The sequence below is a fragment of the Gavialis gangeticus genome, unplaced genomic scaffold (genome assembly GCF_001723915.1).
Source record: "Gavialis gangeticus isolate Ggan-Ray unplaced genomic scaffold, GavGan_comp1, whole genome shotgun sequence".
Classification (NCBI taxonomy): Eukaryota; Metazoa; Chordata; order Crocodylia; family Gavialidae; genus Gavialis; species Gavialis gangeticus.
Window position 1 is genome coordinate 19,361,557 of NW_017729032.1, and position 23,413 is coordinate 19,384,969.

The following is a 23,413-nucleotide window of genomic DNA, read 5'->3' on the forward strand; positions in this document are numbered from 1 at the left end:
TCTAGTTGGGGATGGTCCTGCTTTGAGCAGGAGGCTGGACTAGATGACCTCCTGAGGTCTCTTCCAACCCTCATTTTCTATGATTCTATGATCAAGGTGTTGGTGTAACCTAAGAATACAAAAAATAGGTAATACCTGATCTAGTGATGGGCTCCTAAATTTAACAAGTGCTCTCAGAAATTTTCTTTAGCAGTCTTGAGGTGAACATGTTTGTCTACAGTCTGTTTCAGCCTCTGTGGAGACATGGTTCTCCTTTAGCTAATATAGAGGGGTTAATACATACAGATTTCCGTTGAAGTGGAAGAGAGCAGCAGAGAAACTATTCACTTATTCAGGTTCAGTAAAGTGCACTTGCAGCACTGAGACAAGCCGTCTGCTTGGAGAGTGTCTCTTTCCCTTGTTTCAAAGTGTTCAGTCCTTCAGGGTACTGAGCACTCTGGGTCTGATCTAGAAATTCATTTAAACACATAAACTATTTATGTACTTAACATTAAGCCAGTACTCTCTGACCTTTGCAAGAATAAGCATTTAATGCCTTGATTTAAACAAGCACTTGATTTCTGCCTAACCAGATATGAAAATACTTTTGCCTCTTTCACAGTTACATTCACAATGTAAAGGATTTTAGAAAAAAACTAAGGAAACAAGCAAACAGTGAAGACAATAATGTCTCTGATGCTTCCTAAATGCCAATAATCTAACATTAGTTACTTTGCATTATAGTGCATTGTGAAGTGAGTAGGGAAGTATTTGGTATTCCTCCCACAAAAGCAGTGAATCCACTATTTACCCTGAGTAAGGCTCTTGTTTTTTAAATACAAATTTTAATATCTCACTGTTTTATTAAAAATGGCTTTACAGGTCCATTCCAGAAACTCTAAATTGATTGGAAGTGCTCTATTCAGAGGTGCTATTTTTTTTCACTAGCAGAAAGGAAGCTAAAGAGTTCAGCACATTAAATTCTTTCTTTCTTTCTTTCCCCTTGAATATTTATAGTTTTGTATTGAAGAGGGGAGGAGGTGTTTTATTTTTCAATCTGTATTGCTACAGTAGTAAAGTAACTACAGTAAAGGCCTCAACTCACCAAAGAAAATATCTGTAGTTGAAATTATTGTCTGGCTATTCTGTTATTCCTTTCTGCCATCTTTCTTCATAATGTTTATCAACTCCTCTATATGTGTTCCAGTTGTAGCCTTTAACGATGTAACCATCTGCCCATTCAGCTCCCTTGTCAGTCATGCCCTTTGTATAATGCCCAAACAGCTGAAGCTGGTTACACCAGGACTGTCTAACTGGTGATCTGTGGGTTGCATGCGGTACACGAGGAGCTAAAGTGGTTTGTGGGTTCCTGCTTAATCCCTGTTCCTCTCATTGCTTTAGAGGCAATGGCAGCTGAGGTCTCCTCCCTCCCCAGCTTTTGCTACTTATACCTGCTCCTGGATGTGGGCAGCACAGCAGGCTTGTGTTGAATGTGCAGTGTGGGATGGGGCTGGGCTGCCCATGCCGCAAATGTAGCAGGGAAGAATGGGGGTGCCCATATTGTGTGTGAAGGTAGTGGGAGGGGAGGGGAGGAGGGAGCTGCCCACATGGTGCACTCAGCCTGGGAGCCAGAGTAGCTGTGGTGCATGAATAGTTGGAGAGAGGCTGGCAAACTCACCAGCATGTGAAAATGCAGAAGAGCACCATATGCCCAGCCAGAAGTGGGGCAAGCCTGAGATGGGGAGGGAGGGCCAGTTGGGTTTCCACATGGCAGGGAGCAGGGGTGGTGCCTGTGTGGCAAATAGTCTATTGAGCATGCAGCACACCTCCCCCACACCGTCTGTGACCTATGTAGTGTGTGGCCCCTGATTGCCAAGAAGTTGGAGAGCCCTGATTGCCTGATTGGATGGCCCTGGATTACACTAACCTTATTTAGTAGGTGTCTGTGGGATGGATTATTGTTGTTTACATTTTTATCTGGCGGGAGAAAGGTGGAGTGATAGTGGCTGCAGGATGCTGGCTGTGAGGAAGTTCCCCACTTCTAAATGCTATTTCTAATGATGACAATGTTATCAATAATAAATGTCAGAACCTGCTGACATTCATGTGATGGGCTATTTCATAGAGTAAGGCTGGAGCTTGTACAAAATGGATCACTATTGACATTAGCTTCTTTAAGGTTCATCTTCTCACCAGTACCTGCAATGCTTTCATGTTACAAATGTTTGAAGTTATTTTCTTCTTCACAAGTATGATTATGATAGGACTAATACTTTTTTATCCATTTTTTTCTTCCCTAGGTAATGCATTTGTGGTGAGCCTGGCTTTAGCAGACCTGGTGGTGGCCTTGTATCCATACCCACTGGTGCTCTTTGCCATCTTCCACAATGGATGGACCTTAGGTGAAATGCACTGTAAAGTGAGTGGCTTTGTGATGGGACTAAGCGTAATAGGGTCCATCTTCAATATTACTGCAATTGCAATAAACCGATATTGCTACATATGTCATAGCTTTGCTTATGATAAAGTGTATAGCTGTTGGAACACAATGCTATATGTCTGCCTAATTTGGTTATTAACGATCATTGCAACTGTGCCAAACTTTTTTGTTGGCTCCTTAGAGTATGATCCACGCATCTATTCTTGCACATTTGTTCAGACTGCTAGCTCCTACTACACCATAGTGGTGGTTGTAATTCATTTCATAGTACCCATCAGTATTGTGAGCTTCTGCTACCTTCGGATTTGGATCTTGGTGATTCACGTAAAACGAAGAGTCAAATCAGAAACAAAGCCAGGACTGAAGCCCAGTGACTTCAAAAACTTTCTCACCATGTTTGTGGTTTTTGTGATCTTTGCCATTTGTTGGGCACCACTGAACTTCATTGGACTGGCCGTAGCCATCAACCCTTTGGAAATGGGACCAAAAATTCCTGAGTGGTTGTTTATCGTAAGCTACTTCATGGCCTATTTCAACAGTTGCCTTAATGCAATAATATATGGACTTCTGAACCAGAATTTTCGGAAAGAATATAAACAAATCTTAATGTCATTGTGGATGCCACGAATTTTCTACCAGGAAACATCCAAAGGAGGAACGGAGGGTCAGAGGAGCAAACCTTCTCCTGCTTTAAACAACAATGACCAAGTCAAAACTGATACTTTGTAAAATGTATTACAGGGAATGAAAAGACTGCCATTGGTCATTCCAATAATGCAGTTATAGGGGTATGGCCATTTTTGCTTACTTTTCTGTGCTTTCCATTTGAATGATATACAGTGACTAGGATCCTGTCTTGATAAAGCACATTGCTCTTATAAACTCATTTATACACAATATGCATTTAAAATCTACTTTGAATTTAAGACAGAGAGTGAATTTGCGCAATTTATTTTTGAGATCCAAGTACCATCCTCAAACATGTGAATGAGGTGGGACTCCTTGCCTTATCCAAAGTCACAACTTCGTCTTGGAAAATATAATGACTGTATTTGCCCAGGTACATGAGAGTTGATCAAGGTTAAGAGCAATCTTTTCTTCTAATGCTGTACTCATATTGTGCATTCCCTGCAGGTACCAATCTTGGCATTTCTGTGCACGTATTGTTGGGGCTTGCAGGATACTAGAGACAAATTTTGCAAGTGGATGGGGAGAAGCATTTTGTCCTAAAGAGAGAATGTTAACACAAAATATTTTCCTGACAAGGGATTTGATAGATACCCACCTCCATTTACTTATTCTATCCATCTTCTTTTTGTGTTGTTTTTTTGGTACATGATATAGCTGATTGATTGCTTATGCATTCCCTTTGAAGATTCTTCTTCTCATAAAAGTGTACAAGCTCAGAATTTTTTATTAACAGTAGCACAGCTGTTTGTGCAATGGAAATAACTGTAGAAAATTATAGACATAACATTAATGTTATAAATTCTACTTTCTTAAACATACATAAATGAGTTCTTCTAGGAATTGCAAGTCCCAAAATCTATAGGGAATAGTGAACTCCAAACAATCTGGATAAATGAATTGGAGCTATTAAAAGCCTTATTTTCCCATTATTCTCACAAGGACCTGACTCTTCTTTTATTGAATTCAGCAGTGAAACTCATCACTTTAAAAATTGTGTCCATTGACTTCAACGGGAGTAATATTTGGCCAACACCAAGCCTCTTTGAGAGGAATCTCACCTTAAATGTTTTAACTATTTCCTGTTACAAGCTTTAAGTGTAGCTCTACTCTGAAGACACCATTATGAGATTCCATGTCTACAGACTTTTAATATGATGCCAGGTTAAATTTCCAGTTTATAAGATCAAAGGATGTTTGTGTGTTATATTCACATAGCCAACCTAGGCATGTCAAAGCCAGGTTCCTTCTCTCTCAGCTATCAATATTGGTAACAGGGTTCATCCAGGCAAAACTATAACTCATGTTGTACCTGGGGACCATTACTTTGGTTCATGGCATTTAGCTTGCATCATCTTTATTACTATGGTAGTGCTAACATATAAGAAAGAAGGAATTAAGCTTGTTTTTCATACTCCAGTTTTAAATATAACATCCTCCCCCCCCATACACAGCTGTTAGGAATTATTTATTCAACTACTGGACTGAGAAAACAGCATCTGAAGCCACTAAAACACACTAAACATAGAACGCTATTGTTCATGTTTTCTTGTCTACCATAAAATATCTTAAGTAAAGTAGAAAATGCACAGCAAAGTGAAAAAATATGATGAAGCTTCTCCCATAAAATGCCATATTTCCCTAGCATTTTAATATGTCTGAAGCATAGTGGTCTAACTGGCATATAGTACTACTTTGATGAAAGATGAAAACTATATGGACAAAGGTCTCAAAAGAAATCTAACTAGTTTATATAAGAAGGTGAAACAGAGGCATATTTACTGTGCAAAAGGAACAAAAGAACTGACCATTCAATTTAAAATAAAGTCTGTGGTTGTGCCAATTTATGCCTCTATAACTCAATTACCTTCAGTTGGACAAACATAGCTTAATTTCTGTATAGAAGTATTTTTGCTACAACCAAAAATTGTCAACATGTTGAACCTCAGGATTCTATATTGTCTTTCCCTGGAACTTCCATATCAAGGGTCCAAACATGGAATTGCTTTGCCCTTGTCTGAGTAAAACACCACAAAAAGTCAAGGGGAATTTGATTAGAAATCACCAAATTCACTCACATTATGTGATCAACTTCTAGTCATGAAAACTCAAACTTGAGGCTTGAAAGCTACAGCAATGTAGTTTGATTTGTACCTGAACTCCAATGTTAAAGATAGCTCAGCTGGAGCTCAGAGTATTATCTGTTGACACATGAACCAGAAGATAATCCACTATCAAGCTCATTGTTGGCACTGGCTTTATGATCCAGATACCTTGTTCAGGGTAGACCCAAACTCTCAGATCAACCATGACTTCTCCATTTGATAACAGGCAAATTTTAGTGATACACAGTGATAGCAGATAATAATGTAGGCAAGGCAAACAATTCTATATCTACTAGTCCTACAGCTGTCACAGAGGGAAAGTACGTGTGGCCAGGAGGCAAGCTTCACCCTGAGGTTATCTCTTGAATGTCAGATGTCAGCAGCCTGGAGGTTAAAGGCCAAGGCCCTCTTCCCTCCTCCCCACCCCCCATGAGGAGGATGATTTGAGCTGGTAGTGTGCCCTTGTCCATGGAGGCCTTGGGTTCCCTTGTCAGGGATCCTTTTTTTCTCCGAAATCCCTTCTTTTGTATTATTTCTCCCCTCTGATGACTCTTCACTCCTGGGCATCATTGATTGGTCTCCCTGTGGTCATCATACTGTCCACATTCTGCTCTGTCAGCGTATTCCTTTGTTTCACAAACCCATCACATGCATATGTCTTAATTTGGTTGTTTATTGGTCTCCTGATTTGGTCTGTTCACCAAAACCAGAAATTCCAAGAGCTCAGCAGTTGGGCACTGTGACCTAATGTTTCCTTATCTCATGTTATGGAACAGTGGTATATGTCTTCAATTTCCCAGCCTGTGTGTCAGCTGGCTTCAGACACAGTGGGCCTTGAAGGAAATTTTGTCAGAAGGAAGCTTTTAGAAACAAATTAACCCTTGACTTTGCCCTGGATCATTGTTCTAATGCAATATCTACTTTACCTACAAGCTAGTTCCCAAAGGCAAGCCTCTAAATACAATTTTCTAGCCATCACTCATATTTCCTACAGTTGTACTAACTCCATGGAGCTAGATGAAATGCAGTCACATATGTTCCATCATAAAAGCAAGCAGAGATTATTGTGTACACTCACAGGAAGCAGATCTAAAAGAGATATGGCTGTATTTACAAAGGTAATTTTCTAATTATATGGGCACCTTAAAAATTAAGTACTAGATTTAGGAATCCTTCCTTAGGTGAATGATTACATGCGTACTCCCACAAGAAACTAACAGCATTTGGTAACTACCTTTCACCACAACTGGGTAAATGATGTGGGAAGTAGTTAGAGATAGATTTGACTATCATTACTTTGACTGCACAGTACTTTGCTCTGGACAGTGTCTGCACAAAAGCAACGGGATCATTTTCACTGCAAGGTATTGCCCTCTATGGCTATAAACAGATGTCACCAAATAAACCAAATCAGCTGTGTTGGGATGTGTCCCAACAATTCTGACTCAGGACATGCCTCTGCAAATAGAGAGACCCAGGCAGGCACTTCCAAAGCTTCAGGGACCTCTCCCTGTGCACCCCGGAAAATTCCCCTGCAGAGAATACTGCGGTGAAATACTGCAGGGCACACAGGATCAGGTACCTGTAGCCACAGGAGTGCCTGCCTGGGGTAGCTGGAAAGCATGGGTAGCTCTAGGCTGCCTGCAGTTTTCCCCCTTAAAACAAATAGATGTCTGCCACAACACAGCAGCACAGATTTATTCTACCTTTTGTTATGGCCATAAATTTGGCCATTTGTGGTACAACAAAGGTCATAGATGTCTGTTTGCTTTTGCTCTGTGCCACCACAAGTGTTTGCGGCAGTACAAAGGGGACACCTGTTTGCAGCCCATGTTGAGCAGTGAGGTGGTAGCAACAGATGTTACTTGGTAAATATAACATAGTTTTTATAGACCATATTACTGCACAGCCACAGACTTTAATTTCAATTTGACTTAAATTCAGTAAATGCACTTAAACTAAGCTTTGATGAGTAGCCATACATCTTCCATGGTGAGCTCTTTTCACCTAGCAATATTTAACATTTCCATATAATTATGCTTATAGGCAAAAGCCTTGAATTGGTGGATCTATTATTCTGTTACTGTTAAAAATACCTCCATCCACTTGTTAATGTGGCGATAAAACTGTAAATATAAAATGCATTTATTTCTAATATGGGAAAAAACCCTATTTTATTAATCTTCATTGTAAGTTATTTGTTTATGTCATGGTTTAAAATATATGCTCAGGAAGAGCATACTAAACTGCTTAAAGAGTTATGCATCTTTAAGGGACTATCTTAAAACTGTAATATATTTATACCAGCATATCAAATACTGACACTTTAACAAAAAGACAAAAGAAAGCAATTGAGACCCTGTAACTAGGGGTAACTGCATGGGTAGCTAGGGATTCAACATGAACAACTAGGGAAAACAGGCTGATGTTTCAGGGATAAAAGGTTCTTTCCAGAGATGCATCTTTTGAGAGAAAACATTGGGGCATTTCCAACCCCTGAATTTCTTCTTGATTTAATTTTAAAATGTAGCTAGTGTTTCCTATTTAGAATGCAACAAGGCTACTCTAGAACACTCATTATGGGTAAATCTAAACTGTGCAAAGGGGTTGTTGCACCATCAAGTCCCACTTTAGCAAACAGAAATGCTGGAAAAAAGAGGTGGAGGACATGTCTTCCAAAGGGCATACATGAGACTGAAGTGATGCAGTAGCCTTGTGTTGGCCTTCTGCACAGGTTTGAGTTTCATCCTCAAAAAAGTAGCTTTATAGAACAATCCTGATGCCGTTGACTTCAGGGAAGCCAGGATTTCACACCAAAAGTATGGAATGATTGGGACTAGCTTATTCTTAGCAGCAGAAATGCATCTCTGTCTTGCTCTCTCTGTTATTTTAAAGACACGTTTAGGTTCAAACAGATTGTCACTCCCCCCACCCGCTCCAAATTCTATTTCTAAAGAACTGCATGAGGCTTGGAATTTTACAACAGATACATTTCTATCTATATACAGAAGATGATTGTACATGTATCTGAATCGTGTATATAATGCAATCATTATTCCTCTAAACCATCTTGCATTTTAAGATTCTACCACCAATAGAAAGGATCAGACTGAGAAAAAAAATTGGTCCTGTTCATTAAACTATTGCTACTTTAGCCATATACACCAATTAGATTCTGCACATTAAGTCTGTTAAAATAAGTCTATAACTTGCCTCAAACTCTAACAAAACCTGCATGGAAATGGCAAATTAAAAAGTCAAACTGCAGAATGCATAATTGATTTCTGTTCATCCACTTTGTTAATTAGTCCTCCAGTTGCATTTAGAGAAAAAAATAGTTAAAGCTTAGTGTTATAATTTAAGGGGAAAACAACCATTTTTGTATGTCTTTTGTAAAAGCAATTCACTTTATGTAGCATACAGGGTAAGACCTATTTTTAAATGTAATGTATAAAAAATATTACTATGAATGTAAAAATGAGAATGTTTTCATGTTGGCTCAGTGGTGGCAACAAAGAATTTGTTTCTGCAGGACCTCCTGCTGGATTCCACTGGGAAGTATTTGTCAGGTGCATGCTTATGTCTGACTACAGAGGAACTGAGACTGTCAAAGACCCTGGCTACCAAGTTGGATCTTTGGTGCCAGCTGCAGAGACTCACATGTTCTGTCCTAGGGGTTCTGGTCAGTCTCTGTTGACAACTAAGATAGTGGCAGTCACAAAACTGCCATCAACTTCCAGCCCTAAAGTATAATCAGACCAATAATAAGGGCCTGACTTCAGAGTTTTTGTGGAGCCAAAACTTTCATTCACTTTAGGGGTTGCAGGATGAAGTCTTAAAAATGTTGTCTCCTATTTTATATCATCTTGTAGTTCAAACATGGGAAATCATTCTTCAGCCATGCAATGAAGAATTGTCCCCAGTAATGTGATATTCAAAAGTATGCATTGTCTCTAAAATGGATACAATCAAAAATATTTAATTTCTTCTGCATACCTAATGAGTTGACCTTGTGGTTACAGGTGCATGATATAGTGTATATGGTTTGAGGCCTCATCTATTGCAGATTATCTTTGATTTACCACAGGGTAAGAGCATGCAGATAGACAGTTATGGAAGAGCAGCTGCTACACGGTAACTCACTGCCCCCTCTTACCTCAGAGTAACTAGGTCGTGTGTACAGACACATTCCAAATTGCACACCCACTAAAACTGTGGGCAACAACAAGCTAGATACATTTATACCAGCTGTACTTTTAAATGACAACAAAGCTTGTGCTTTAAGTCACAAACTAATAAAATGCCTATTTTCGCTCTTTAAAAAAATATTTCTTGCAAAAATGACCCAACTTTGGAGTCAAAATATCTTCACAAAGATAGCACATGGAGATTCACCATCTTCCTTGGATTCAGCGTACATGTAGCCATTTCATCAGCACTTCATTGAAAAAGCAGTTGTGTGAAAGGTCTTGCAAAATTGCACAAAATGAGATGGCAACATTCCATTCCCACTGGGAAATTCATCCGACTGCAGATGCCCACCCAAACGCATGGAAAAGCCACTTCCAAAAGGCCAAAATACCTTGGCCTTGGAAGACACACACAGGGCGCATCTACACATGCCTCTGACTGCACATTTGGTACTGCGCACTCATTTAGTACTTGCTTTAGCAAGTACTAAATGACTGCAGAGTACCCACCTGTACTGTGCAGTCTCAATGGCACATGGCTATTTTTAGATGCTATGTTAACATAACAACAAGCTACAGTGACATAGCTCATCGCTACGGCAACATAGCGTCTCATGTAGGTGCACCCACAGCATAACACAAGAATACAGAAGAATACTCATGTATATAAAATCATGTTCAGACATGGGGAATAATTGCATTGCATTGTTTCCTTCTTCCACAACATAAAGGCAGCATGGCTGCCATGGAAGTTTTTATCAGGCCAGCTGATGAAAGCAATTCCCGAGAAAACAAGTACTCTCATTTCTACCACTTCCATATTCTTCTGTGTTCTTGGAGATTTTTTATTGATTTAACAGCTTTAATGCTTAAATGGGAAGGTAAATATGGTTCCCAAAAAAGTAAAAAGGCCTGGTCTGAAAAATCTGAAACCCACTAATTAACAAGACTGAAAATTTAAGCCAGTCTGTAGGTATTGTTTTGCTCTAAGGTCCAGGTGACAAGATTTCCCAGTGCTCATGTGCATGCTTTCAGCCCTGTGGCACTCTACTGAGCATGAAAAAGATCCTTCCTGTTTGTTCTTGGACCATAGGGACATGCCCTCTGTACAGAAGGGAAGATTTATTGCCCACATAAGAACTGGCCTCATTTCCAGTCTGAGCTGCTGGTGATGCAGTGATGGCTACTCCCCTGCTCCTTCTGGCATGCCTTGGCATTGTAGCTGGGAGCTCTTATTGGAGTAGAAGCAGAGTGCCTCCTGCTTCCCACTCCCCAGAAGAGTGCTACCTCTTATGTCTAACTAACATAGTCTAGTTCTTATCCATCAGCATATAATACAACCAATGATATCTTCTGAAGGGAAGGCCTCTGTCATCAGTACCATAGACAGGGCAGTGCCAGCAGTGTACTGGCACCAGGTGCAGAGGGCACCAGATCAAATGGAAGTCATGTTACGTGGTAGCACATAGGGGGTGCTCTGACCATGACCTGCATGGGGTGCTAAAATGCCTGGCTACAGCTCTGCCTGTAGCTGACAAATAGTGGGGCTGTGGGTGCTTTTCACTAATAACTCCATTTTAACAAAATGCCAAAACATGTCAAAGAGAAAAACTCTTGATAAATGATGCAATTAAAGAGTGCGATCAGGGTTTCATTTTTTTTGTCTTAATGGAAGCCACATTGACAGCTGAGACATCTCCTGAAGGTCTTCTGACATTTCAGAGGTGTTAATGTAGAAAGTATCCTAGTTTGAAATACTGACAGCTTTCAAATATCAAAACCAAAACCAAAGCCACCCTCCATGGCAATTGGTACAGTATGAAAATGGGCCATTTTCTGTTCTTTATTATGATTACCAAAGCTAGGATTATTTATACTGTAAGATCTTCGGGACAGAAAGCATCTTCCTGTTCTGTGTTTGCGTTGCACCTGACACCACCGGGGTCCAGGCATTATAATACCACCAACTAGTAAAAGATAATAATTTTCAAAATGGAAATTAGATGCCTAAAGTGGAAACAGAGGTTCTCAATGGGTTAGTTTTCCATTCAGCAGGTCTCCTTCACTTTAGTGGGATATGTGGACTACTTTTTTGGCCATTTGTGTTGGAGCATAATTGAGTCACCCATTTTGGACATTGTTAATTAACTTCTTAAGGCCAGCAGTGTGGTTTTCAAAAGCTCCTTAGTCATTTAGGGCATTTTTACACATGCTGTGGGATGTGGTGCCAGGCAATTTAATTAACGAGCTGCGCTAATTAAAAGTGCCTTGGCATCACGTGTATCAGCATTACTGCATGTCCCTGCACTGAAAAAATGGTGTCACAGTACTTTGAACTAAAGCTCATCAAACATATTTTATTTCAGAGTGGACCGCCAACATTTTTTCAGAGTGGAGCTGCATGGCAGTACTGATAGATGTGACGCGGAAGGCTGCCAGAACGTGCCAATTTCTAGTGCGTCAGAGCAGGCTCCATATACATGTATAGGAGCCCCTAGAAACCTACAGCTCACTGGTTTTCAAGATGTAGGTGCCTAATCATTTTGGAAAATGTGCGCATAGGTGCCTAATTCATGTATGTGTGTATTTGAAAATTGTATCCCAGGTCTGACTAGGCCAGAGGTCAGTGTATATCAGATATTTAAAGTGCTTGCTATTTGAAGTTCTATATGCTTGAAATGTAATCCCCTAACCTTATGGCAGTTGCTGTAATGTCTAGTTACAAACCTGCAAAACTGGCTCTAGTTTGCAAATCCCAGAACACACACAAAGGGATGGCATGGAGCTGCCCACTGCAGACTGAGAATTACCAGAGCTCTGGCACAGACAGAGGCCACACATGCAACCAGCTAGCGCGTGGCAGGAGGAAAGAGTCATCACTCCACTGCCTATCTGAGCACTAGGGCTGCATGACGCTTCAGTCACTGATTCAATTCAGCAGAGATTCATCCCAATTTGGCAGCCGAATCTCCAAATCCAAATTGTGCCCGCCTCCGCTCGAAGATCCGTTCTTGTGTCACCTTCGCACGGGCAGCTGGTCTTGTGTGCCAAGTAGTCTTGAGTAGGCTCCGGAGAGTCCCTCGGTCACCTTCAGAGTGGCCCCCAAACTCGGCTGCCATGACTTTGGATGGATCTTCAGTGAAGGGGGTCTCCTTTGAGGGTGCCTCCAGAGTTGTCACGTCCCTTGGCAGATGTCCACGGGGCTCCAACCTCCTCTACACCCCGGCTGTGTGCTACCCTTCAAGACGGGCCTCAGGATCTCTTTGTGCCCGACCTTTGCATAATGATCTCCTCGGCATCTATGTCCCCTTTGTCATGGAAGAACATCTGAGGTTCCACCTGGGTCTGGGAGGTTTGAGACGTCGCATCTTCCGAGACGTTCTCTCATTGCTCCGGACGTTCCAGGAGGATGCCGCTGATCACCGCCGTATTCACAACACACCCGCAATCCTCCGTCAGGGTCCCTTGTCTCCCGGAACCCAGTGGAAAGCACCAGGTAAACCTGCACTGGGCGGGGAAAAAAAACAGAAAAAGGAAAGAAAACCAAAGAGACTGCACTGACAACACAAAACAAGCACTGTGGTGAGGACCCCTAAGCCAGGAGAAAAGAAGACCAAGACAGGAAAAACAATGAGAGGGAAAAACAATAGGAGAAAGAAGGAAAAGGGGGGGGGGGAGCCCTCGAGCCGTAGGCTCGCCAACTCCGCTTCCCCAGTGCCTTAAGCATCCACGTCCCCCGAGCTGGGACCCGTGCTCCCGCCCCGGTCGGGGTTTCCTTCAGCTCCTGCCGGAGCCCTCTTTAACTCAGCATCTCCATGCCATCCATCACTGTTGTGCTCAGTGGCTCCAGCTGCCACTGCCACTGCCACCAATCTCTTGGCCAGTCCCTCCAGCTGGCTCCTGAGCTGGTCACTCCCAGCGGTGATTGCTGCAGCTCCTGCCACCGTGGCTGCCCATCTCTGCACTGGCTCTTCTGTTCCCAGCTGGTGCTGTTTCTCTCCCATGTGGGGAGGGCTCGCAATCTCCGCTGCTGCAGCTGGTCCTCCCCACGCTAGGTCTTCGGCTCCCTGCCGGTACCAGGAGCCTCCAATGCAGCAACTCCCCGCTGCTCTTTTGTTCCTGGTGTGCCCGTTCCCATACTTTCGGGGCTGGCTTTTATCTTTGCCAGGTAGTGTCTCCTGTTGACATCACCCGTACTCAGCTGCAGATGAGTGTGGCTGATGAACCGTGTGGGTGACTCTCCCCAGCACGGTTCTTCACTCCTTTGAAGTCCTGTAAGAGGTGAGTTTTTTTCTTTCCCATTTGTCTGGGGTTTGCCTGCAGGTGTGTCTTCCCACTCACCTGATCTTACGTCCCTGGGACATGAATCAAATCAGGAGACCCTTTAATCACTCCGAATCTAATCAGAGCCCTCCAAATCGACTCAGAGAGATTCAGAGGGATCTGATGATTCGGACCTAGACACAGCTTTAAATGTTTTTTCTACATACCTCAAGGTACCAGGCAGCTTGTGAACGCTGAGATGGTGGGGCAGATGGAGTGTCCCATGGGAGTGCTCAGCAGCGGACCTGGAAGTGGACCAGAAGCACTTCTGCTCCACTTCTGGGTCCATCACGGCGTGCACTGGGGACCCTCCCCCCATCCCTGGATTGGCAATTGGTGCCTTCTGGATCTGGGGGGACATCCAGGGTCCCCCCATAACCAATCACCAAGCCATGGGGGTGGGGCGCTAGGGGAATCCCCTATGCTAGGGGGGTCCCCCACCCAGAAGTGGACCAGCAGTGTTCTCGAGCCATGCTTGGTACCTTGAGGTATGTAGAAAAAACATTTAAAGCTGTGCCTATGGCTGAATCGCTGATTCTCTGAATCGGCATCGAATCTTCAAATTTGGATTCAGCCAAATTGAATTGGGACAGTGATCTGAATCAGCAAATCAAACCACTGTCCTATGAATCAGGCCAAATCCAAATCCAAATCAAATACAGCCCACTTCACACACCCCTGCTGCTCAGATGAAGATATTGTGTCTCCCTGGGGGAACAGGGACACAGGAGCTTTAATTCCTGAGTGCAAGGGCTGAAATTCTGCCTAGTCTTTAACCCCATCTGAGATTAGATTATTATAGCTTCCCTTATCTGTCCACATGAATCAAGATCACACTGAATCTTAGCTAAAAAACCCTTCAAATTGTGTGGTGGAAGTGAGTGAGTCTGTGCCCTGTTTAACTTAAAGACCTCCTGCTAGAGGTTACACTGAGAGCCACTATTCACATTTCTTCTGGTATTGCCCTTGTTTAAGCTTTAAAGAATCAGAAATATTTATGAATATATTATTTCAGAAAACACACAATAGGTTTCCCAAAATGTAATATGTTCTGCAACCCTCATCTGCCTTAGCATAAACACTCTGTGCCCTATATCTATGTGCTGCAAACCGTAATGTTTTTAAAAAGCTAGACCCAGATCCTATCTGTAACCAGGCATTTATGCCATGCTTTATCACTTTATCATCTAAAAGCAATACAAGCATTTCCTTCTTAGGGATAAGATCAGGCCTTAGACAGAAAGAGTGAATTATCCTTAATTATTTCCCAGTGATTTACAGAGTAGCAGGCCATGGGAGATTAATTTCAAGAAACATTACATCATTACATATAGAACGTGCATATGAGATTTTTTCCCCCCGTCAATCTCAAGTAGTCCTGATTCTAATAACATGTCACTTTGCAGCACCATGAAAGCCAGTTGGCAGAAAACATTTTGTAATTTTGTAAAATTAGCAGCTATGAACCATTGAAAATCAGCTGAGACTAGTGACCTGGATACTGAGGTGCCATAGTTCCCAGCCACTAGCATTCAGTGTGACATATTAAAGGTTAATCCAATGGCATGCTAGTAGTTCTCTCTACTATATATCATAAACTACTGTGGTATTGGAGCCATCTGCATTAAAACACATTGTGCCTACATTTTAGATGTGTTTGTGTACAGAATATTTTTTTAAACAAACCAAATGATATATTGATGCATGCAAGATATATTATGTTAAGGCATTATGTCTAAGCAATCACACTGCCACAAGTGCCATATCATTGGGGAAAAAAGGACACCGTGTCTGAAGTTTGGTCAGTAAGTTTGTTCATTAAATGCTGCATCTCATTCCCCAGCTACTTTTTGAATAACACTTTTACTTGTAAAATAACTTGTTTCATCAAACCCTGTACAAGTAGAGGTGCATGGATTTAATTAAAGACTATCAATTAAACATGGTATGATTTGTAAGAAGTCAGCGTGCCACTGACACAATTTCTGTGTTAATTAAAACAAAAAAGGGAACCAGGACTTTGTTACAATAATGCTTTCAGTCAATGTTTTTTTCCAATTTGTCAATAGTTTGTGAAATGTTTGCCTGTTTCTATCTTGTGTGTTCATTCTCTCTGAAGCAGGAAGACTGTTTACTTTAACAATGCTCTCCTTATTAAACACAATTTAAAACTGCGTCACAAGTGTGGATTGGTGAGCTCTTTGTATTTGGTTACTTAAACTGATTTTCAGTTTCAAGACCACAAAAGAATTTGAACACAAAACAAGACTCAGAAAAATGTTATCTGTGGCTTTTAGATGATACACAGATTTTAAATCCAAAAGGAACCATTGGATTAACTGAGTCTAATCCTCTATCACAGGCCAGAGATTTCATTCAGTTATATTAAGGGGTTTTTGAACATTGAGTTCCTGATTCAGCAAAGAACTTGAGCAGATGGCCAACATTCAGCAGGAAAGTTAAAGTTAAACATGTTTTCAAATCAATGGCCATGTCTACATGTGCATTTACTGTGCAGTAAGCAGTTTTTAGACTGGCGCCTATACATGTAGGCGTTCCACCGCAGTAAAGTTACTCCCAAGTTCTTGGGTAAATTCCAGGTGTAGGTGATGGATCTTTAAACATTTTATAATCCTGGAAAAAACCCCACAGGGCATCAGACATGAAATTCCTTCCCCTCTACAGGAAGCCATATTTGGAAGATGTGAATGCAGTACTCTTTTGTGCTCTGCCTACAAAATAAGCATTACCTAGACACATCAACAAAATGACATACCTCTCTCAGTAATGTGTGAAGATGTTCAAAAACTGATTTTGATGTGCTCTTTGAGCCCTCTGGGGCTTCTGGAGCTGGGTTGTCCCTCAGAGAACTTGTATATTCTGGGTCCCTCATGACTGACTCCTTAACTGGGCTTGAGGATAAATGATGGTCTCCCCAAAACACCACCCAACTAGGGTCACTTCCAAAATGAATGCTTGCTCACAGAAATACAGATCTCTTCCCTCTTCTTAACGACACTAGGAATTAAAATGGTTAACCATGTTGACAACTAAATCATAATTACTTAGTGGCTAACAAGTTTTTAAAATGAAAGCTGAGATTTTGGAAAACAAGATAATATCAGTTCTGCATGCTGGTTCAGCAGGCGATGATGGACCAGCTGTTGCCAAGCCTTTCATGTTTAAAAGAAACATGAGCAGGCAGGCAAAACTCACATTAAATTCTACTCATTCAGGAACACAATCCCTGTGCACTAATCTCACTGAAGAAGGAGGTTTCAAATTTACAAATTACGGAAGAAATGGAGAAAGTTAAATGAAGAGCAACTGGTGCCCAGTTTGGAAAAAGCTCTCATTTTTATAATGCCCTAACCAAAACCCTGGATATGAACACCTCTCAGGTATTACATCTGTGGCCACATGAGCTCAGCTCTACCTACCTCTACGGATTTCAATACTAGAGTACAAAATGAGGAAAGGGAAAATCTACAAAGGAAAAGAAGTTTTCTGTGAAATCAAAACAAGAAGCAGATCTGCATTGGAATCAGCTCTTCCCTATGCCAGTGGTTAACTCAACGCACAGGGGAGATAAACAACCTTTTTGTTCAGCTTTGATACACCAGAGGATAGTGCATTTTGCATCAGTCAAAGGGTGCTAGTTACAGAAGCTACTGCAGCATATTTTTGATACCGTGTAGAGGAGGGACAAGGCACTTACCTGTTCCTCTGTGATACAGCCTTCTCTTGAACAATGCTGGTGCCTCCATGGCACTTGAATGCTATGAAGTGTGATCATTCTAGACACAATCTTCATTGTAATAATACCCCACACAGAGTCGATGGCCTCAGTAATTTGCTGACACTCAGGAACTTGTATTCTGTCCTCAGAAACTTCTGCCTCTTATTTTCCTTTCATTGCCCTGTGAAAGTTAAAAGTATGTTATATCCAGCAAAGTCAAAACTAGATGACAGGTCACACTGAGGATGAGGACACGTGTGCTATACGTTTTGCTTGAGTATGTTCAAATTAACCAATACTGTTTAGTTTTTAAAGCAATGAGAGTCTAGTCCTGCAAATTCTCTCTCAATTTATAGGGTTTACCAAGCTTCCTCTGTATAGTATCTCAGTTCTCCACATCTAACATTTATTGTTGTAAACAACTCTTCTCACAAAGTTCCCAGGAATTTTCTGTGCTAGCAGAAAACCGCATGAAGGTCTCTCAAAGCCTAGCTTGTGCCCTAACCACTAAACTATCCTTCCACTCTAGCATGGCTGCTAAATTTTGTAACAGGAACTTGGACTTTAAGAAAAATACCAAATTTTCCTGAGAAGCCATAAAATTGCAAGTGTCATTGGTCGAGAGAGCTTTTCTGAAATTATATCGCCGAAGTGTAGTTGAATTTGGCTGCTTTGAAGGATAATGCCACTCTAATGAATCAGCTGAGTTTTTCTTGGCTACCTGAAGGATTCAGAGCAGAGAAAATTGGCTCAGATTTCTTACAAGATTGGTTAGAAGCATGTGGCTTTTTTATTCATTCTTTTTGCTTATACTGAACCATTCATGAGCTGGGTGAGCAAAATAAAGTGAAAGGGCAAGGAAACTTAGCTAGGTTTCAACTCAGTTTCCTAAGGATTGTTCCACTAGGTTTACCTTTTTCTTTCCTTGAGGGTAAAAGCTCTTTCCAATCTATGTAAGCAGTAAGGACATCCCAAATCCTCAGGCATTTGTGGATGGCGGCCACACTTGTAGAGGCCCCATGATTCCATTCCACATAGCATTGTCTACACAATAGATATGTTTATGTAGATAGTGAATAAGGAAGAGCAAACAAGGACATACAAAAATATGAAGTATTACTCAAAAGTGTATAGTTCTATGTAGTTGTCACATTATGCTGCAAAAGGCTCATAACACAAGCAAAACAGCACTAAAGTAGTATTTATTGAGTAGCAACCTCCCCCCCCATAAGATATGAGGAGAGGTGACATCAGAAAATTGAGATGATTTGCTGTATAACGTGAGCTGTGATGGAAGAGCCAATCCTGCCAATCACAATCCTGCAGTTCAAGGACTGTGGAAAAGATACCTTGAATTCCCTGCTTCATTCTTTATGCCTCCATCTGATCTGTAGGGGCAAAACTCAAGAGAACTTAAGAGTTCCCATCACCACTTGGCCTCTGAGAAACAAACAACCAAGGAACACAAGAATCTTTCAACTAGAAAGGGGAAACCATTTTTCATTCACAGGAATAACAGCATTTTCAGCCTAGGAAAACTGTCCTGCCATAGCCAACTGGACTGAGGAAGCAAGGTGGGGGGGGAGGGACTGTATTTCTAAGCAACTGAGAACTGCAGCCCCTTTCCCCCCTCCCACTGCAGAATGAGCAAATGGAGCCGAGGGTCTCGGAAGCAGCAACAGTGACTAATTGCTAGGTCTGCGAACGTGCATGGAACTTAGTGGCTCCAGTCAGAACATTTGTAATCCCTGGGTCCAGTAAGATGGTGCTAGATTATGACAACTATTCTTAGAGTATAAATTCTCAAGGACATGTTCCCTTGTTTTGTTCTGTTCTTTGAATCCCCTATGAATGTCTCCTATGCAGGGATGGATTATGACAGGGTGGGACCCTAAACTAGGGACTCCCAACCTTTCCATGCCATGGCCTGGCAAACTGCTAACTGGAAGTGGCCGTGGCTGTGGACTGGCAAACTGCAGACTACTGTGCAGAGCCCCACGGCTGGAATATCCAGCTGGAATGCAAGTAAAGGTACTTCCACCCCCCAGGTGGGAGGGTGGGCCAAACCTCAACCACGGGCCCTGTGGGAGGAGTCGTAGCCTCTCCACCCAGCTCTGCAGGGCCGTGGTTTCCCAGGCTGCAATCACTTCCAGTCTGGCAGACAATGCTTAGAGGCCCCTCATAATGTGAGGCCCTAAGCTATAGCTTGCTTAGCTTGTACCTAAATCTGGCACTACCCCTATGAATCATGTTCCATGATGTGGCGGGGCACCTTTGGTGCCTGGCACTTTAAGGGCTAGAAAAAGCAGCAGAGCAGCCTGCAGGTGGCTGCACTGCCAATCGGGAATCACATGGCCAGCAGGAGGCCACCTGATTGGGAAGAAGGCACAGCTGCTAGTGATAAGAGCAGCTTGCTGCAAGTAGCCGGAGGAGTGGAGCTTGCTGCAAGCAGCTAGAGGGGGAACACTGCACAGCTGGAACTGCTGTTGGAGGTACAGGGTAGGAACTATGGGGATGGAGGAAGCTCCTGGTCCTGGGGAATGATGTAAAACTGCACCCTTGTAAGGTAGGATGGTGTAGTGGGGCTGCCTGTGGTGGGGTGGTCCCCAGGAAATGCCACACTAGTTGCCTCCCTAGTGAAAGGCAATTAAGGGGTGCCTTATAGCCTCAGCCCCCACAACCTGGTGGATAACTCTGTAGCAGAGACAGGTTATGGGTCCAAGCACATCTACAGATACCTGAGTCCCATGGGATGTAAGACCCTGTTACCTCAGTGAGGAGGCAGAATAGTGAGTAGTGGCCCCAGGAAGGGGGTGGAATGTTGTTCCCAGTGAGGGGGCATATAGTGGGTAACAGGCTGTAAGTTTGCAGGGATGGCCTGGAGGGCTGTGCATGAGAGCTCAGAATAGGGTCTGTGTGACCTGAAGGGCTGTACAGGGGTGCGTAAATTAGGGTCTGTGTGACCCAAAGGACTGCACAGAGGCTGGCCTCAACAGCTCAGTGATGGAGGCCCTAGTGAAAGGGGATGATTGGAGGTTCTAGCAAGAGGGCAGGAGGCCCAGGCACATGAGGAAGACTGAGGCATATTTTTTATTTTGGATGCCATCTGCAAGGCATGGACATGGTATAAGGGAAGGTTTGGAGCCATGTATAACACCTTTGGCAGTACAGCACAAAATGGGCAGCCTCCAGCATTATGACATCTTTTTTTATACATCAATGGTAACAGGTGAGACAGGGCAGACTGTCTTAAACAGGTGGGCAGGCCAAAGTTGTGGTTGGCCTCATGACCTCCCCACTGTCACACATGAGTACCGTTCCTACATGCTACGGAAAACCAGTCAAACCATTCTAAGCATTATGTGTGTCCATGTGTGTCCACGCCTCGGCTACAATGTGGCAGGTTTTGTCCTATGACACAAAGTATTATGCCCCTACCTGTCAGCCCTACCTGCAAAGCCTTTTGGCCTCTTAGCTACCTCTCCTTCTATGCTACCTGCCACAGCTTTGTTGTTATTTGTTATTAGATTGTGTGAGGCTGCCTCAGATGCTTTCCTCCACCCTGCTCATCATAAGGTGGCCAACGTAGCCCAATCTGCAATCTCTCTAGTGGATACCTGCCAGTAGCCACCTGCTGGCCTCTCAGGTTCACTTCTTTCCTGTGCTTTTCTGAAGCCTGTCTGGACCTAACCACACTCTGGCCCTCACAGCCTGAATTTTAATCCCAATTTCTCAGTCAAGGCCTGCAATTACCTACCTACAATTAATCACCTGTAATCTACTTTGGCTGCATCTAAACAAGTACTAAATGTCTGTGCAGGATCTGGAGTTACTGCACAGTACAGTCGCTGAACAGCTTTTTCATGACGCTGACTGGTCAGTAGCTCTAGTAACTTGTTACTACTGCGCAGTGATGTCACATCATGCTTCTTGCCACACAACACTACATAGTAGTAGTCACTAGCTACTGCACAGCCAGTGTCTCATGTAGACATGGCCTCTAAGTAGTTTGTTCCCTGAGCTCTCAACTGCTTCTCCTGGAAATGCCATCAACGCTACACTTAACTCAGACTTGGCCGTCTCCTCAGGCACGCTTGCCCCCACTCAGCTGTGAGTACTGGACATGCTAGCCTTCATTCTACCTGTCCCAGACAGACTGTCCCTGTGCCCTCTAGAGCAGTTCAAGCTCCCCTCGGACAAAATTGCCTAAAATCCACTCTATCCCAAACAGAGCACCTACAGCACCCTCTCTAGGTGCTCCTACTGTCCTCCCATGGCTGATGCCCCATAGTCACTGTAATCTCCCTGCTGAATGGCTCCCACCAGTTTCTTGGGGTATGTCACTGTCTATAGACCATTTCAGTCTGCAGGCTTCTCTCAGGGAGCTCCTTGTCCCTTCATGCTCTGAAAAAGTCCAGGAACTAGGCTTACATGGCCCTAAACTCCATCCACTTCTGGTCACCTGATCAGGAAGTATAAGGATGAAGTGAGAATTACTAAAAGTTAAGCAGATTCAGATCCTGCAAAAGATCCAAAAAGAAGAGAGCAAAATGTTCTTCTATCGTGTAAATGAAAACATTATCATGCAGGAAATGGAGTTGCTGCTCAGTAGAGATGGCCCAAAACTAAGTGAATATGCCATCTCAGTTTTCAATAGGGACAATGGTAAGATGGGTGGCAGCAATGAGATGGAATCAACACTCAAGTTTTGTTTGACATACTCAAGTCAGGGACATGAGAACCCCAGAAGTCTGAAAGAAGTATACATGAAATACAGTTTCACTATCACAGATTTGTAATACATCTATCAACTTGAGGGTGGCATCATGTAACTGGAGGAGAGCAATTGTGGTGCCAGTATTTAAGAATGGCATGAGTGTGACTAGTGTTGGCCCAAAAGCGTCCATATTGGCCTCTGAGTGTGTGGGAAAAAAATGACTGGGTGGACACAGACTACAGATACTAAGAGATATCCAAGAGGCCTAACAGAGGGCATGAAGTAGTGTAATACTCAATAAGTAACAAGCCTTTTACTCTTCTCACTGAAGCTATTATGGAAAAAACCTGAAGGAAAGCTCCTGATGACCAACTGGACTCTGGAGGCCTCCTTTGAATTCTTTTTTGGTCTCTGAATTTCATTCCCAGAACTCTTACAAGACTTGCTGTTTGAGTAATTTGTTTATGTACTCTTCTAATGTACATTCATTACTTGTACTTTGAAGGTAATATGAGAATGTTCTCCCACATGGACTTCAAAAACAGTTTTAATAGGAACCATTCTAATTCAAGGGCTATCTGCAAACCAGTACCAAGAACAGTTCATGTATTATGTAACAATGCAGAGTATCCTAAAATATATACAATGTTGTCTTCTCTACACAAACTGTGCTTTGTAAAAGGTTAGGCTTTCTTCACAAACAAGAGACCTGGAAACTGGCCTGACCACAATCTAATATAATGACATTTCCTTTCCTTCCTCTGAGAATAATATGAAATAACCACTTCGCAGATTATTGCCTTTTTCAGTAAATGTCAAAACCCTTGCTGCATTACATATATTACACAATTAACTGGTTTATCACATAATAAATGTAGATCAGCCACACATGCAAAGTAATTATCATGACATAAAAATATCCTTCCAGCTATGGACGTTAGTGCTTGAAAATATTTACAAATTTATAACTGGTTTCTATCCAGGTTTTATCTGAATGTATGGCAGGGCCCGTGACAGACAGCACTGGAGTCAGAGGATTACCATTGAGCATCAGAGTGAGGACAATGCAGAAAAACCCCTTATCCCAATTTAGCAGCCCCTCATCTTTGAAGTAGGATGGACTATCTACTGGATTAGGGGAGTGGATTTCAGGTCCATCATTTTTCAGGCCATCATTGGCCTCCATGTTTGATAATTATTTTAAGCAGAACTTCACCTAACTGAGGTGAACAA

At 42.5% G+C, this 23,413-nt stretch overlaps 1 protein-coding gene and 1 long non-coding RNA gene across 2 annotated transcripts in view; one reads left to right on the forward strand and one right to left on the reverse strand.

Annotated features, from left to right (window-relative positions):
* MTNR1B (melatonin receptor 1B) overlaps window positions 1-3,346 on the forward strand; it is a 188,346-nt gene extending 185,000 nt beyond the window's left edge. The window contains exon 3 of the mRNA XM_019523774.1: window positions 2,280-3,346. Within this exon, the coding sequence (XP_019379319.1) occupies window positions 2,280-3,148 (869 nt within the window). The 3' untranslated portion in view covers window positions 3,149-3,346. The remainder of the gene's footprint in view (window positions 1-2,279) is intronic.
* Window positions 3,347-9,548: 6,202 nt separating this feature from the next.
* On the reverse strand, window positions 9,549-23,193 carry LOC109302425. Its single transcript, XR_002098762.1, has 4 exons — window positions 23,117-23,193; window positions 20,755-20,761; window positions 19,572-19,575; window positions 9,549-9,560 (listed from the first exon to the last, which is right to left on the reverse strand). It is a non-coding gene; the product is annotated as an uncharacterized LOC109302425 (long non-coding RNA).
* Window positions 23,194-23,413: the final 220 nt, after the last annotated feature.